Genomic DNA, 17,727 nt, shown 5'->3' with positions numbered 1-17,727 from the left:
GCCCTGGATGCAGAGCACGCCCCTCAGGCTGCATCTGGAATATTACACGTTCCCCTCGGGGCCCATATTTGCAGGGTGAGCCAAGGTGGTGAGGCTCTGGGGGCTTTTTCATGTGAGAGAGATGTGGATGACCTTTGGGTTCAAGCTGGAGAAAGGAAGACGTGAAGCTTACTCTTTCGACTAACGACTAACGTAGTCAATCCTGTCTCATGGGATGGATCACACCCCCTCTGTTTCACCCAAGGGGAAGGCCTGGGGTCCAGCGGTGGAAGCTTGGGAGTCAGGGTGCGGTTCTGATTAAAGAAGAACTTTCTAATGGTCAAAACTACAAAAAACTCCATGGGAAGGGGGCCCTTCCCTTCACTAAAGCCATGTGAGCACAGGCTTGGCGGCCATCTCTGGTGGATTCCGGCCGTGAACGAGGTGTTGACTGGAGGGCCTCTCCATCCATCATCATGTTTTATGAAAGCCAAGTGAATGAATGAAATGAAGTTTAAAGCATGCTTATAAAGATTGTAAGAAGGTCACAGGGATGCTTTAGGAGAACGGGAGAAAATATTACTGGAGAATCAACAATTTAAAGTAGGGATTTCAGGGGCGTCTGGGTGGCTCAGTCGGTTGAGTGTCTGACTTTAGCTCAGGTCAGGATCTCACGGTTTGTGAGTTTGAGTCCTGCATCGGGCTCGCTGCTGTCAGCAAGAAGCCTGCTTTGGATTCTCTGTCTCCCTCTCTCTCTGCCCCTCCCCCGCTCACACACTGTCTCTCAAAAATAAACATTAAAAAAATAAAGTAGGGATTGAAGCACAAGTTCAGTTTATCTCAAAGCTCAGCACGAACTTCTTTAAAATGAAGAGTTGGATTTCATTTTATCTGCATCTCCACAAAGTCTGTATAAGCTTGTAGCTCCTTTCAATCTTGCACCTAAATTCCACATGGAAGGAATTGAAATGACCCATTTCACTGGACCTGGACCCTTATATTCTCTTTTTGACACCAAATAAGCCCTACTGAGTAGTGCTGGGGCTCAGAGTGAAGATATCCCTGGTTATGTCCCACGTCACCCCACGTGCAAGTGTCAGGGCCAATAAGAACAAAACAGGCTTCTACAGTCTCTGCTTGCCTCGATGGACACAAAGCATCTAGAAGCTGCTCCGGGGATGGGAGCTTTTAACACGGTTACCTACCAGGGGCAGTACCCCTCGGAAAGTGTGGCAGAATTTTGTGCTCATGGCATTTTTCTTGGGAGAGGGGCCCTGTCTGCTTCAGACCACCAAAGGGGCTTATGAATAAAAGAAGCCTGAGCTCTGCACCTGCAGGAACATAAGGCAGTGCGTAGAGGCTCTGCACTCTCTCTTGACTCCGCCAGGGCTACAGCCTTGGGGTTGTGCGGGGCTGGGACTGTGTTAGAGAACTTCCCTTCCCACTTTAAAGTGCCAGCAGAGGAGGTGCCTGAGCGTTAAGCATCTGACTCTTGATTTCGGCTCAGGTCATGATCTGATGATTTGTGGGCTGAAGCCCCACATCAGGCTCTGCACTGACAGTACCGAGCCTGCTTGGGATTCTCTCTCTCCCTCTCTTTCTGCCCCTCCCCTGCTCATGTACTCTTTTTTTTTTTTTGGTCTCTTTCTCTCAAAATAAATAAATAAACTTAAAAAAAAAAAAAAAAAGCGCCAGCAGAGAAAGGGTAGTGGCAAACACTCTTGCTCACAAGTACCCTAGGCCCCCAAAACCTTGGTCTTTCCAACTGTGAAGGAGCGTGTGGCCAAAGGCCTTGAGGACTCGGTTAATGAATAGTTCCCAATGGCCATGATGGGCACGTCCCTTCTAAATCCTGGTCACATGGTCTCAGCAATACATGACTGGCCACTCTGTCTGTTTGTTACCAGTTCTCCTGATTAAAAACAAAATATTGAGTAACTGCCTTATTGCCAAAGGTAACCTTATGCTTAAATTCATATAAGGCACCATAGCATCTTTAGGACATTAGGTTGTTTTGAACGATTACCCTCCCCCCTACCAAAAAGCCCCACCCCAATACAGTCACCATTCCATTCAATAACTAAAAAGTATTTTAGTACCATCTGTACTGAAGGGGGTATGCTACAGAAATGGAACCCAGACCTATATGAGGGACATGTGTTCCTTCTTTACAGAACTTTAAAAATAAGACTGATGAACTCATCTATCTGGAATGATTCTAGCCCTTTTATTATCTGTATTATTTTTTATTTTAAAAATCTTTTTCTGTTTATTTTTTTGAGAGAAAGAAAGAGAGAGCAAGCAGGGGAGGGGCAGACAGAGAGACAGAAAGAATCCCAACCAGGCTCTGAGCTGTCTGTGCAGAGCCAGATGTGGGGCTTGAATTTACAAATACTGAGATCATGACCTGAGCAGAAACCAAGAGTTGGACGCTTAACCGATGGAGCCACCCAGGCACCCCTGATTCTAGCTAGCCCTCTTAAAAAGCAGAGAAAAGAAAGTGAGCTGTGAAGGACACTTCTAGTCCTGTGGGTTTTTTTTTTTTTTTTTTAACGTTTAGTTATTTTTTTTTGAGACAGAGCATGAACAGGGGAGGGTCAGAGAGAGAGGGAGACACAGAATCTGAAACAGGCTCCAGGCTCTGAGCTGTCAGCACAGAGCCCGACGCGGGTCTCGAACTCACGGACTGTGGGATCATGACCTGAGCCGAAGTCAGACGCTTAACCGACTGAGCCACCCAGGCCCCCCTAGTCCTGTGGTTTTTAAGTCCTGAACATCTTAAAGTGTCTCCGAAACAGAAGCAAAGTCAAGGTGGCTCATCCCGTGCACAAACCCACAAGCACACAGGCACCATTAATGATTTAGGATTTTATGTAATATGAGGAAAGACTGATGAGCCATGCCTTGTGAGAAAAACAATTACACCAATACTGGGAATACTCAATTTTGTACTTGCCTAGTTTTGAAAACCGAGATTCAGAAATTTGCAAAATATTTTCAGGGAGAGAAGTCCAAGACATGTTTTGACTTTCAATTAAAAATATCTGTTAATATTGCTGGAAATGATGACACTCCGACATTGACCGTGTTCACGTTAAATCTGTAATCGGAGATGGTGACGTAGAAATATAGTCAATTGTCACTTAAAAACACACAAAAATTGGACATGCTATACACTTGTCTTTTAAAATGTATCTATATTATTTTCACCAATCAAAACACACAGAATATATTTTATTATAAAACATTAGGCAATGTTACTTTTGAGATATGCAGTCTGAAAGGTCACACCTGTATTTACTACCAGTATGAAACACCAGTGGAGTACATTAGAAATCAACCAGACAAACTCGTACATCATTACCATGACTCACACGGTATCGAATCTGGATTAAACCGGGATCCCATCCAGGGATGTCAGCAAGGGGCCCCGCTAAGAGTTTTTTCCTTTCAGCACTGAGGCTCTGAGTTCTGTGTCCCGAAGAGAAAAATAGAGCCCCACTTCCGTTTCCACGACCACAACTGATCAATATTGAGCAGTCTGTGTTTCCACAATGTTCTCCTACTCTGATAGACTCTACCTGCTCTTGAGGTCAAGACCCGACGTAGGGGGAGGCAGTCATTTCCTTTTTGACCAAAAAATAAGCCAACAAATAAAATAAACCTAGTCCAAATTCCAGGCTAATAATAAATTACCTGGTTTATAAAAATATGTGTCCAAAATAGTTACTTCCAGGGTTGTGTACAATATAAATTACAAAAATAAAATAGAAAAGATGAAAAAGTTGAGCACGTTTTAGTTCTTTATCTAACGTCAGCATTCACCCACGGAGAGCGGTTTGAAACCATCTGCATTGCACCAGGACTCTGGTGCATCTCGGCTCAGGAGGGAGGACCCTGAAGTGGGGTGAGGTATTTCTGCGGAGCTCTGCTGTCTGCAGCCCTGTGGCCTGTCCTCGGTGCCCTCGCTGCTACCTGGTAGAAGGTGGGCTCGGCAGGAAACCCATCTGCACCAATACAGGCTCCCCCCATGAACGCACGGAGGAATGAGTAAGCAGGAAGCCAGTCTGCGGGGGCACCCAGCTCCGCTTACAAATGGTGCCCAGCGAGGAGCTGAATGTGCCCACGGCATCCCCGTGCTGGGTTCACGTAAGCCTAGGGCAGATAAAGCATTTGAAAGATTCTCCTCTTTCTTTGCTTTTCTTTTTAAAGATAGATTTAGTAAAGTCTTTTTGAAGAATGCGTATTAGTGAGAAGGCTATTGTAAATGTTTGTATGTGTATGATGATAACTTTCTTCACTATACCATCAGGCCTCCGAAACCAGAACCACCCTAAGCCATCTAATAGGTGTTTCTGCTTCAGTCCAAGTTAGTATTTCCATCTTGTACTTGAATGTGTCTAAACCTCACAATATAAAACTATTTCTTACTTCAGTATGATTTTTTTTCATCAAGGGTTCCAGTTTCCAGTGATAAGACCAACCAATAAGATACGCAACTGGTACAGACAGAATTGTATATTTTAGGTAATATTTGTGATAGACTTTCTTATCAAAGTTCCTCTTCAGAACACATTCTATAGAATGTTAACCCAGTCGATAGCTTCTGCAACAGTGAAACACAAGATATGAATCTGTAACACAATAAGCTCAAGGGACAAGCATCAAGAGCACAGGTGGCCAAAATGTGACCATTGTAACTCCATTTCTGCAGTGATGCTTCAATACTCAGTATGTTAGTGAACTCTGAATGATTTCCATATCAGAAAGTCTGAAAGCATCAATTTCAGGTGAGCAGTTTTAAATCAGAAAAGACTCAATAGTTAATCACTACTCTTGAGGGTGCTTCCTCCATATCCCCGTGAGGAGTTTTTCCCAGAAAATTCATGGGTTTCCCTCAGGAAAAGGAAATGCTCCATAAGTGGAAAACACCACCACCACACAGACCTTCCAAATCACCTTGCTTCCTAAAACAGACCCAAGGGAGGGGGGGCATTTAATGTGGTTTCTTTCAGCAAAGAAAGAAAATCGAGTATGAACGAACGTTAGATTAGAAACCGGAAACGCTGCCTTGGGAGATGGTGCGTCTCACCTTGAATGAGGGAAGGTAAGAGAGGACCCTGAGCAGTCTCGGGCAAAGCAAGCACTTGGAAAGTGACTGCGGTCGCCTTCAGTGACCATTTCACAAAATTCTACCCTTGCCGCTGATGGATTCAAGAATCTGTCGGCCATCATGTCATTGATGTGGAGTGTTAGGTGCCTGATAAAGAAGGTGAAGTTTTAGGTAGCATTTTAAACTAATACGTCCAGAAGACCAGGAAAACAGAGCAAGGGTAGATAGGATTTTAAAGGTATATATGGCCTAAGCAGCACAAAACTTAAAATTTTATCATGCATTAAAGCTGAATGCACAGTCATCCCAGACTAAGACAATTTAGAGGAAATAAAGTGTCCCTATAAGTGTCTTGGTTTTAGCAGTGATAATTCTCAGCCCAAAACATGACAAATTTAAGAAAAGTTGTATTTTTTATTTATTAAATAGATTTAATTATATTCCTTCTGAAATACAAAAGATAGAATAAATCATACCATAAAAGAAGGTAAGATATGATAATATGATGGTGGCCAATTAATACACATAAATCTATTTTTTCTGGACAGACACCAAATCACTTCAGAGGATTAAGAGATCATTCTAGAAGCAGCACTACCTGGAAGATTATTTGGCATTTAGATACTGATTTCCAAAGTGCTAGATGGCAAGAGCAAGCACATGTGGTCACATGCATAGAAGTCCCAACAGTTACTGAGGATGAGAAATTGTCACCACTATTACCGTACAACTTAAAAAAAAATCACCTATTCTAATTGCTCACCTGAAATGACCTTGAACATAATCTCTAAGAGTGTGGCTTGCACTTGTTTCCTTCAGACATGATCTGCTTCATTTTATAATCTAGGCAGGCAATCCTATTAGAACTGAGTAGGGGCAAGGCATTGTGTTTCTTACATGCAGAACATGGAGTTTTTTCTATTTGGTTCCATCAACCCCCCCAAGCATTTCAGGCCCATGGAAGCGAGAATTCCTTCACTGATGACAAGCTCTGCTGCTCATAACTTATCATCGACAACCTTCCAGGGGTCCCGTCGAGGCATCGAGGCTGCTGTCTGTGTCTGAGGCCAACGTCTGCTCGGTTGACATGGATGAGATGTCGTTGATGGAGGACGACTCGGAAGGAGTGGCGTTGCTACTTACTGGTGCATCTGTGCTAAGAAAACCAAATATAATAAAATCTGAGGCACGACATTGCTGCAGGTTCGGGCAGTGAGACTTTAGGCCATCCCTCAGCTCTGTGCTCGTGAGGTTCCCTGGCCCACCTGCAACATTCTTCTTTTCTTCCTAGTGGCAAAACGTCACATATGTGCATTTATATAATCATCTTAAAAAATACCTGCTGCTTTAGGGGTGCCTGGGTGGCTCATTTGGTTAGGCGTCCGACTTTGGCTCAGGTCATGATCTCACGGTTCGTGAGTTTAAGCCCCATGTTGGGCTCTGTGCTGACAGCTCAGAGCCTGGAGCCTCTGCTTCGGATTCTGTGTCTCCCTTTCTCTCTGCCCCTCCCTGCTCACGCTCTGTCTCTGTCTCTCAAAAATAAACATTAAAAAAAAAGTAAAAAAAAGAAAACCTGCTGCTTTAAAAAAGATTTTTAATAGAAAAACTACTGAACCTGTCCTACAACGATCAGTGTCACAAAAAGGCTGAAGCCCAAATAGAGTTCAGGTGTCCATCAACACTTTGTCCAAGGAGAAAAGCAGTAATCTTTGAAGAATTCTTTTCTAATAAAAACACCTGCTAGCAGAAACAAAGACTGTATACAAACAAAACAACAACAAAACAAAAAAAAAAAAAGGAAAAAATTTAGCGGCCTCTTGTTCATTTTATTTTATACATCCCCAAAACTGACATTTTGAATTTTTAAGGTATGTGAAACTATCCTATTTCCTACCGTCCATATTTTAGTCTGGTTTGAGCAAAAATAAAACATCCAAGCTCTCAGAGGTCAGTGCTTGCAGTCTGAAATTTGTGCTTAGTTAACCACAAGCACCTAAAGTGTGGAAGTTATATAATCTCTAGATGCTTGACACATAGATCATGCTGAATACAAAATTCAAGAAAAGTAAGCAGTGCAATCTGCACTTCTCTGTGTGTGTGCACGTGTGCTTTTGGGGAGGGGGGTGCGAGGTGAGGAAGTAAATATAACTTGAAGGATTTCATTTAGGAAGCAGGTGGGATCCTACGGACCTAAATTAACACCACATATGTCTCTAGCAGTCATACAATGAATCTACCACTAGGTAGATCAAATAGAAATATGGGAGAATTATATGAACAGTTTTTCTCAAAGAAAACCAAATTCCATTTTTCTTAGATTTGCACTGATTTTCTTTTTAAACTGCGTGGGGCCAATATGAAGAGGGTCATGCACATAAGAAATGTTTAAAAAAAATTTTTTTTAATGTTTAGTAATTTTTAAGAGACAGAGAGAGAGAGCGAGCGAGCAGGGGAGTGGCAGAGAGAGAGGGAGACACATAATCTGAAGCAGGCTCCAGGTTCTGAGCCATCAGCACACAGCCTGACCCGGGGCTCGAACTCGTCAACCGTGAGATCATGACCTGAGCAGAAGTTGGACGCTTAACTGACTGAGCCACCCAGGCACTCATTAAATTAAAACATTGGAAGTGTTTTAAATTCAACTCCCTCGTCCGTAAATGGAGCTGATGGCAGCAGTTGCAAGCATGAGACGAGACTGTCTATAATGCAGTTAGCTTAGTGCCTGGCCTGTCAGTAATATGTTAGTTGTCACAGCCAAGACAAACCCAAACAGGAAGACTACCTCACACAAGGAGCTTCCAGATCCAGGGCCGGTCGAGCTGGCATTTAATGCATCACTGCCATTTGGATAAGTTGTACAGGGAAAAGGAAAACATCAACTATTAAAGCAATCACTAACCTGAAGGCTGATCTTTCACAACACCATTCTTGCTTCTTTCTTCCCAGTCCAGTACTTCTTTGTAAATCAGCTCTTCAAACAGAAATGCAAGTTAAAAGGCTCCATCAGTTTCTCTGCATCTCTGAACCCTGCTTCCAAATCAACTGAAACCCCTCCAAGGGCACTGTGGTGTCTTATTTTTAATTGTGATATACAGTTAATTCAATAATATCTTTTGCCTAGATCACAACATCCACACTTTGTTGATCCATTACATCTTTCAGCCCAACTGTTAAGGCAGCCAAAAATGCAGGCAGTTGTAAATTCACATGTGGGTTTTACGAGGGGCAGGGGACTAGTAAAGTGACTCTCACAGAACATTTTAAAGGATTGGATGCTTTTGTACTGTTTGCACATGTTTCTCTCCATCGTTACTTGGGATTCTCCAAATGGAACCAGTATCCATATGTCGGCCAGAAGCCCCTCCAGAGTGGCCAGAAATTAATCCAAATTCCTCAGTCATTTCTTGGCTTCAACTTCAGTTTCTTCCATCCTCCCTGGTGAGAAAAGCTAACAACCTACTAAAGATGCATTAGGGGTTTCTACAATTTTGGTGTTTGTGAACCAGGATGAGCACCTTGCAAGCATTTCCTGAGGCTCACAAGGCTGCTCTTGGCCAGAGTGTGGCCATGTGTGTCACCCTGTTGAGTGTTCATGAAGGTCACGGCATCCCCGATACCCTGGGGAAAGCAGACATAATCTGCTTGGGCAAGACCCGTTGCCACTTCTGACCTGCACTGACCAGGGTTCTTTCTCAATGACCCCTGATTCTTCTTTTTAATGAAAAATTATTAGTTCAACCTCCTGATTACTGGCTGAATTTGCGGTGGGTTTTTGGTCAATCTTACAATCTTTGGAAGCAAATGGTATGCAGTTCCAATGTGCTCCTCTCTAATTCTGTTATCTTCAAGTTCCTTCTCTACCAGGGAGGGGCAAGAGATGGGCCAAGAGAGACTCTGCCCCTTCCCTAGGAAGGCTACTGCAACAAGTGAAAAGCCGCCCCTTTACAGAACTTGAAGAAGTGCCATGAGTAAGGGGCAAAATCAGCCCTTACCTTTCCACTCCTCGATTGCATGCTCTCTTTCTTCCAACTGGGCATCATAAATCTGAGGTGGTGGCTGAAAATTAAATCACAGTTAAAGTCAACGGTTAAAACAGGAATGAGGCATGAATAAGACCATAACATCACTGTGAAGATTCTAATCTATTTGTCATGTGGCTTTCATGCAATATATGGCTTCTTAGAGATTTCCTCCTAAGTGTGATATTACATCAGTTTTGGAATCAAAATAATTAGGGAAAAAATTAACCAAAAAAATATGGTCCTCTTAACAATCACATGACCTCCACTCTAATGACATCTGCCCAAATGGAACTAAAAAAGTGGTAATCAAAGGCTGTTTTCTGGAGACCCGCCCCAGACAAGGGAAGGGCTAGGAAATCCAGAAGGTACAGAATAGAGCTCAGGTTTGCAGTGCTTCATGGTAGAGCCCCCAAACCCAATCCTCAACTCAAATGGGCTGTTCCCAAAACCTGCTTAAAAATCACATGCTTATAACTAGGATTCCTTGCACACAAAACAGTGTTTCATGTGATGGTTAAATCCATAGGCCAAGTCATAAAAATGTGTTCTACGGTGGCATAAAGTGAGCCTGCCACTATGTGGTTACTTTGCTCGTAGTCAGAGGTTATCCACACCAGTGCCACTAAGGAAAAATGCACCTGGGCACCAAACTCGGAAGCGGGACTCCCCTGGCAGGTGCCTCGAGGGAAGGATAAATAAACCTGTGATTTTCAGCGAGTTTCTTAGCCTCTCTGATGGGGTGGCCTGAAGAAGGTGTTCTAAGCAAGGCGCACATGGCACAGTGCCAGGCAAACAATGGAAGCTTAGCAAATGGCAATGTTAGTACAATCACACATGAGCATCTGCGTAAAGGAATAGTATCTCCACCGCAGAAGCATGTTCCCTCCCGAGCTACACTGAGCTGCAGCCCCCGCAGCAAGTGTCCCCAAAGGGAACCAGGTCCCAGACGACTGTAGGCCCCTTTGTATTCAGGGGTCCTTTGAAATCTAGAACTTACTATCCTTATGTGGCCACTCTGGACTAACAGACGGAAGACCCGAGGGAATGTTGAGCCCTGCCTTTACACACAAGCCTTGGAAAACAGGTGCTTACCGCTTCTGCTTCAGCAGGGTCATACCAAACAGTAATGTAAGGGTGACGCAGAGCCTCGTCTACAGAGATGCGCTTGTCAGGGTCTATCACTAACATGTTCGATAACAGATCTCTGGCTTGATTTGCTGGGGTGAAAACAAACATTAGATTAATAAACTAATGCTCAGACACAGGAAATTGTATAAAGACAACATGACAGTACAGAGAGAACAAAGATGTGTGATCTTTGAGAAATTTGTGACAGGTTCCTGATCAATCGAGCCTTTTTCTTTAAGAGTGAGCCGAGCAGCCACTTTCACTACACATCACTACACTACACTTTCACTACACAGATTTTCAAATGTGGTTTCTTGCCTCTGGATCTGGGAGGAGAGGAGGGGTGGCAGGGCCTGGGGAAAGGGTACCAGGTGGACACAGGCCAACCGGAGGCTGAAGGGGGGGTCCGGGGGTAGAACCCACCAGGGAAGGCACAGGATGCAGCTAAGGGCGGCACTGCCCGAAGTGCAGGCATAAAACACGGGCAGGCTTTTTTTCCTGCCTGATGTCCCATCAAAATGAAATTAAAGCAGACCTTTTAAGCCATACAAATAATCTCACGTTTGCACACTAGACAACACTTCGCAGATATCTCTGCTATGCTGACCTGTATAGAATGTTGGCAACAGACACTTGAAAAAAAATCTAGAGATCAGTTGTTAGGAAAAAACCCAACAAGTTCAATAACTCAGTCAAATATAAGGCTCACCTAGGTTTCAGCAATTAAAGTTCACATGGGTGGGCAAAGGACAGATGGGGTTTTTCTGACTGAGGCACAGTTTTGCCCTGATGTGGAGAGAAATCTGTTCTTTGCCTTAAATCACATTTTTAGAGGTGGGCACAGGTGGAAGGGAGGAGAAACTTTTTAAATTGAACTGTAATACAGTTTCTGACTCTTCAATTGGGCGAGAATCGTAATTCAAGTATTCCTTATTCCTTATGCCTGAAAACTGTGTGAATTCCAATTGCTGTAATTAACATCAGAGTCTTTCAGACTGACGTGAACCTTTTTATTTGGACCAAAGGCTCAGTGAGGCCATTTTATCTAGGATAGAACTTTTAGGTCTTTTAGGCTTTCTCTCCACCAAGCCTTCATTCTAGTAAATAACTTTGAGACTTTCAACTATGTTATCTCCTAACGTTCGTAGCTGTCAGAATGCAAACCTGAAAAGGTGAAAGCGGCCCCTGGATTGAGAAAACCGATATGGGGGGTGGGGGGGGAAGGGGAAGGGCATCTTACTTTTTATTTTGTCTCGTTCAGATTCTGATGGGAATATCCAATCTGGGAAGAGTTCTTCAAATTTGATTCCAGGGTACTTTGGTCTGTTTTCTACATAATTTCTCACGGTCGGCTGAAGTTTCTTCATAAAATCCGCAGACGGCGTTCCTAGCTGCTCAATGACTTTATTCCACTGATCAATATCTAAGGAGTCTCTTGAGGAAAATACAACTGAAGGGGCTTACAGTCACGTTACACGGAGTAGCATTATTCAAAGAAACACTTAAATCCTATTTTCACCTACTGACAGGTAATTAACTAGGCTGTCCCACTGGGGCAGCCGAGGTATTCTAAAATAATATTCACATGGTGGTTGGGGTCTCCAAAGTTGACACTACTTTTAAAAACTCTGCTCCTTTATAAACTCTGATCATGGTTTATTAAACCAACACACTGAGGAACGTATGCCTTCCCTTTTAGATCAAAATACAGTTAATCTTGTAACTGAAGAATACTTATGACAGAAGTGATTAAAGATGAAATTAGATATTACTTAGGCAGACTGAAATCAATTTTCACATCAAAGTTACTTAGATTGGAAAGCTCCTTAAAGTGGACAGATCTGAGTCCTCGGTCTAAGGTGGGGTGCGGCACGTGAGCTGGGGCTTTCTGAGCCTTGTCCTCTCTCACAGGACCACATGCCTTCCTGTAACTGGGCTCAGACAGCTTTGGGAGGTCATTGTGTTTTACTTGGCACTGACCATGCCCATCACTGCAGTACCTTGGAGCACATTTTATCTCCTTTCAAAGTACATGACCCGGGTTCCAGACTCCACTGTGCACTAGACATGCATCAGGTGCCGGGCAGTCAGTCTCCCTTGGGTCTCAACTCCCTTGTTTGTAAAACGCAGAAAATACCAGCTTTGGCTGTTTCACAGGGGGCTTGGAATAATGAGGTGGAGAGGGATTCTGAAACTGTTAACAATTATATGAGAGAACGTAGGACAGAAAAAAATCATGTAGGCAGCAATGTTTAAAAAGCAGTTTTTAAAAGTTTTTAGAAAAATCTAATAGAGGTTTGTCTCAGAAAAATCCAATTACATCATTATGGAAGAACCCAGGTGGCAGAAATGCTCTTAGAAGAACAAAGAAGACAACTCCGTTCTTCCAGAATGTTGGCCATCTGCAGTCCTGCTTGGGAGAGGAGTCCTGGCCATTTGAGTCACTAGTGTATTCTCTTCCCTCACTCTTTTGTTCCTATGTGATGCTGAAGCAGAATTGTGTGGCATTCAAGCCCTTCTCACCGAACAACTGAAACAGCCCCTCATCTCCCTGCTTCTGCTCATGCCCTTGACAGTCTGGCTTCGGCTCAGCAGCTGCAACAACTGTTCCCAATGTGAGTCAGACAGGAGCCTAGAAATGGGTGGGCGCTCAATAAATGTCTAGCGTGTTCATGATAAAGGGTCGTTTTTGTAGACTAAAGGGTGGTGGGAAAGGAAAAGACCATCCCAAGAAGCCTGGCTGATCTTCCAGGTGTGTTCGTGCATTACCGTCCCTTAGCTACCATGGGCTTCTCATTATACCCAAGAGGAACCAAGGCTCAGAGAGGCCCTGACTCATCTAGCATGCACAGCCACCATGTGCACCCAAGGTGGTCTGGCTGAGGCTGTCTTTTCCTTGTGGGCTACTGTGGGGACAGACATTCCTGTTCTATCCCAGATCACACATCTGAAAGCAAATCTCAGAGAACTGCAGTCTGCTTTCCAGAATCTTTTTCCATGCTTACAATTTTTAATCTAATGTTTGAAGGTGTGGGCAAAACTGTCTTTGGAGAATGACGTTAATCTCGGTGTGTATTTTGAGAATGACATTAGGTGGCCTTATATATAAAACTATTAATTATTGACACTGCAAGATGGTAATATGTAAAGTAGGAATTTTAAATTACTTAATAATGCTCCAAAAAGTATTCACAGTTTTCTTTTTTGTACTTTCTGAAGAAAACATTCAATTAAAAAAGGAAAGGCATAAAATGAATAAGAATTGAGACAAAACGAGATGTTAAATAGATACTTCTAAATTATTTATCTTTAGAATTTATCAAGTTTTCCTTTTTAAACTGAGTCTGTTTGCAGACTTATTTATAGTTTGGAACAAGCAAATCAAAGGAAAGGCTATGGAAAACTGCTGGAAAATTTATTAGAACAAAATAAAATGTTGTATTTAACTCCACATAAAATCTGTGATGTGAAAAATGTCAAGGAAGGCAAATAAAATGACAGAACAAAATCTTTTCATTCCATGTTTGTGTTGTAAAGAATTTATATTACAAGAAAATCACCCTTATAAAATTATAAAAAATGAAAGCAACTTTAATAAAATACATACAAAACACTGACTACACAGCTTGGTTTCCTTTAAAATTAACCATCAATCTGCCAATGGACAGAGACCACTTTAAGCTTTCATAACGAAAAAACAAAATCAAAGACTAATGAAAATAGTAAGTGGAACACAAATGAAAAAGGGAATATGTGAAGAACCATGTTAGAGTAAAAAATATTAACGATGGAGGAATATGAGGAAAGAAAGCTATTATAAGTATTACATTATCTCTTCTCTTTTATGGTTGATGTCATTAATGTGATTTGCTAACCACAGTATAAATTAATCTTTTGCATTTTATATTTATTAAGACTTCTCCAGGTGTGTCACAAAAGAACCTTCTAGATGGATCTTTTAAAAATTTCTACAAAATGTCAGCAGAGTAATAGGCAAGAAAATTAACATATCCTGTTCCTCACAAACTTTTCCTTTTATTCTCTTTTACTTTGGTCTTATGTAGTGTGCTTCAGTTCTTACTTTGGAGGCAAAATATTTTAATCCATACTGGTAACTAACAAAATGGTATGCTAATTAAATGACACAAGGGTATTGGCTTATTAAATTTAGATAGGAACTTTCCTTGTTAAATTAACTGAATGGTCTAATAAATGGTATTTTCACTTAAATATCAGAATACATCTGTCAAAGAGTAAGTAAATTTCTAAGCTATTTTTGATAAAATTAAACTAATATAATTGGTTTAATAAAACCATTACAGGTAGTCAAGTAAAAAAGAAAACGTAAAGTTGAACCACTTGGTTTGTGACACTACTTTAACAAACATAATATAGACCCCCTTAGAACACAGTCTAGAATTATAACATTTTCCTTTTGAGCTCCTGCTGCCTTTGGCATTTATGGAAAGCATGGCCGGGAAGGTCCCGGGAAGGATACGATCAGTGCCTTGGAATATCACACAACCTTTCACCAGCTCTCCCATGATGCACCCCACTGACCAGATATCAACTGAAAACAAAATGAAATGACAAAATTATGAAGTGCCATGAACAAAACAAAGGTGAGGAAAAGGAATTCTAACAGTGTACTAAACACACAAATATGGAAAAATAAATTGCTGGCTAAGGGTGAACTTTTTACACAATGCGAATGAGTGCTGGCCTCTCCTCTGGCTTTCAGTAAGCGGCAATCTGGGCTTTAGCGCCAAAGATTCCCGGACTTCCCAGCTTGAGAAGCAAACAAAACCCCAGAAAGGAGAGGTGGCTGTCCCCGCAAAGCTGTGTGGCCATGTGCCCACCCCCATCGCTACCCCCACCCCCGTGGCCAGTGCTGGGTCTCTCCCTGTGAAGGATACAGTCTCTTCCTGGGAACAGGACTTTATGGAGGACCATTTCTGCCATGATGCACCCGACAGACCAGATGTCCACTACCAAACACCAGGTGATTAAAACCAGCCGGAGACCCCCACACATCTTTCTCAAACCCCCTCCCAACAGAGACAGACCCAGCTTGTCAATGGGAACTTTTGTAACATATGGACATGACACCCGCCGAACGGTCCTCGCTAAACTGCCGTGTCGGTGGGAACTCACAGAGGCAGATTGCTCGTGTGGGCTCCAGGTGAGGACCCGCCAGAGGTGCCCTGACTTCCGGCCTTTCCCCCTCTTCCATGGGGCCCAGCTGAACCCCAGGCCTCAGCCAGGCAGAGGGCTATTTACTGCAGGTGGGGGTGGGGCGGGAGGAGCCAGCAGGGAGCCACAGGGCTGTGTCCCTCATCTGTCAGAGTCAGAACACTGCTTACAGAGCATCTAAAACTTGAAGCACAGCTCATTCCCCGATGACTTGTGCAAACTTTCAGACTCTTAGCAAGGAAATGTGATTGAGTTCTTTTCGACAAATTTGTCAAGGTCTAAGTTACAAAGAGCTCTGATATTGCTAGAGTAAGTTAAGTTTTGGTGTTAAAAAACCCATTTTACACAAAAGAGAACATGTATTATTCCATTTATACCAAGTTCACCAATAAGTAAAAAGTAAGCTTTGGTGCTGGAAATTAGGATAGTGGCTTCCTTTGGGGGTTGAGACCCAGAGGTGGGCTGGGGAGGTCTTGGGTACCACTGCTGTTATAGATTTGCATACTTCTCTATAATAAATACGTTATACTTTGATAGATGTTCACAGATACTCATTTTGGAAGTGAATTTGTAACAGTGGGTGATTTCTGCCAGTAGAGATGGGCCACAATGACTTGTGTATAACGCAGCCCCCACATTGTGCTTCCTTTGGCTCACGGGACAAGGCTGGTGGTGACCAGCAGCCATGTGTCACCCACACTCACCATTCTCTTTGTAGCCCATGCCCAGGATGACTTCGGGTGCCCGGTAATACCGCGTCACCACGTACGGGGTCATCATGAAGTTGGTGCATGCTGTCCGGGCCAGGCCAAAGTCAAGGATCTTAAGCGTGCAGTCTGATTTTACTACAATGTTGCTAGGTTTCAAATCCTAGGGCAGAAATGGTTTAAATGAACACAATGAACAGGAGTGGACAACACTGTGTGGGTAGGGATTTGTGAAGCTGGGGGTTGCTGATGTACCTGAGTCCTGGGGGAAATGGCGGGGGGGGGGCGGGCAGAGTTAGAACTGAACACTGGGATTTTGGAAAATGTTTCTCTCTTAAGTTGAAACGAATACAGATCAGCCTAAAGGAGTCAGATGGTCACCCTCAGGCCCATGTGGGAAGCTTCGTGACATCCTTTTGCTTAAAACCTCCTCAGTGCTTCCCTAGAGCCCACCCATCCCTCCTCCTGTTCATCCCGCTGCCCACAGAAATATAATGTAAGCCACGTACTGAACTTACATTTGCTAGTAGCCACACCAGGAAGAATGAACACAAATGGGTGGAATGAATTTTAATACTCTACCTTATTTAACCCAATATACCCACAATATTATCATCTTATTTTTGTTTTGTTTTTGTTTTATTTTAGAAAGAAAGAGAGAGAGCATGAGCGGGGTTGAGGGACAGAAGCACAGAAGCACAGAGAATCTCAAGCAGGCTCCACACTCAGCATGGAGCCCAATGTGGAGTGCACAAGTGAGATCATGACCTGAGCCGAAATCAAGAGTCAGATGCTCATCCAATGGAGCCACCCAGGCGCCCCCATAGTGTTATCATTTTAAAATGTAAGCAATATATACAAATTACTAATGACATACTTTACATTCTGTTTTTGGTACTGTCTTTGACATCTGTGTATTTACAATAACAGCCACATTCTGAGCGCTCAACAACCTTATGTGGCTAGTGGCCGCCATGCTGCACAGCACGGAGCTAGAATTCTCTGACTCTGCAACCTTCGGATGGCTCTTTTTTCTTTCAGAAAAAGAATTCCACAATCACTTCCTTATCTCCAAAAAGAAAGCCCACCCCACCCTTGAGGCACCTTCGTCTTCCCCTGCCAGCACCAGTTCTGTGACAGGAGATGCAGGACCCAGGTTGACGTAGCAGAAGCTCAGAAAATGCTTCCTGTGTGAACACACAGGTCACACTCGCCTATACCCCATACCCTGAACACATGAACACAATTTCTGCAGTTTCTTCCCCCACAACCCCAGGCCTTTTTTCATGGTGACCCCACCTTCCACCCCCGATCCCAGAACCTTCCTCAGGCCACAGGAATCCAACTTCTGCCTGAGACAGCAGCCTGAAAACTCACCCTAGACACTGCCTTCCAAACTATCCCCATCTATTCTTTTCCCAAGTCACATCACACAGGAGGACCTGGGAGGGCTTTAGGTGTGAGGTTTCAGGCCCAGTAACTACCTAACGCTTTCCAAGTGATGTGTCACAGATGAGCACACACAGGTGTGTGTGATGGCTACAATGCGTTAGCAGGATAAGCAGGAAACCACTTAAAAATAACA

General features: G+C 43.2%; 1 protein-coding gene across 6 annotated transcripts in view; it reads right to left on the bottom strand.

The window, feature by feature from the left end:
- Positions 1-2,784: 2,784 nt before the first annotated feature.
- MAPK9 (mitogen-activated protein kinase 9) overlaps positions 2,785-17,727 on the bottom strand; it is a 63,612-nt gene continuing 48,669 nt past the window's right edge. For 4 of the 6 annotated variants that reach the window (XM_042981890.1, XM_042981883.1, XM_042981902.1 and 1 more), the window contains 7 exons: positions 16,140-16,305; positions 14,741-14,812; positions 11,483-11,665; positions 10,207-10,331; positions 9,085-9,148; positions 7,992-8,063; positions 2,787-6,243 (listed from right to left, as the gene is read on the bottom strand). In XM_042981890.1, the coding sequence (XP_042837824.1) occupies positions 6,101-6,243; positions 7,992-8,063; positions 9,085-9,148; positions 10,207-10,331; positions 11,483-11,665; positions 14,741-14,812; positions 16,140-16,305 (825 nt within the window). In that variant the 3' untranslated portion in view covers positions 2,787-6,100. Of the gene's footprint in view, positions 6,249-7,991; positions 8,064-9,084; positions 9,149-10,206; positions 10,332-11,482; positions 11,666-14,740; positions 14,813-15,158; positions 15,231-16,139; positions 16,306-17,727 lie in introns of all 6 variants that reach the window. The other 2 variants (XM_042981914.1, XM_042981897.1) reach the window with 2 other exon arrangements.

Source organism: Panthera tigris, chromosome A1 (assembly GCF_018350195.1).
Source record: "Panthera tigris isolate Pti1 chromosome A1, P.tigris_Pti1_mat1.1, whole genome shotgun sequence".
NCBI lineage: Eukaryota > Metazoa > Chordata > Mammalia > Carnivora > Felidae > Panthera > Panthera tigris.
This window is presented reverse-complemented; position numbering and strand designations above follow the sequence as displayed.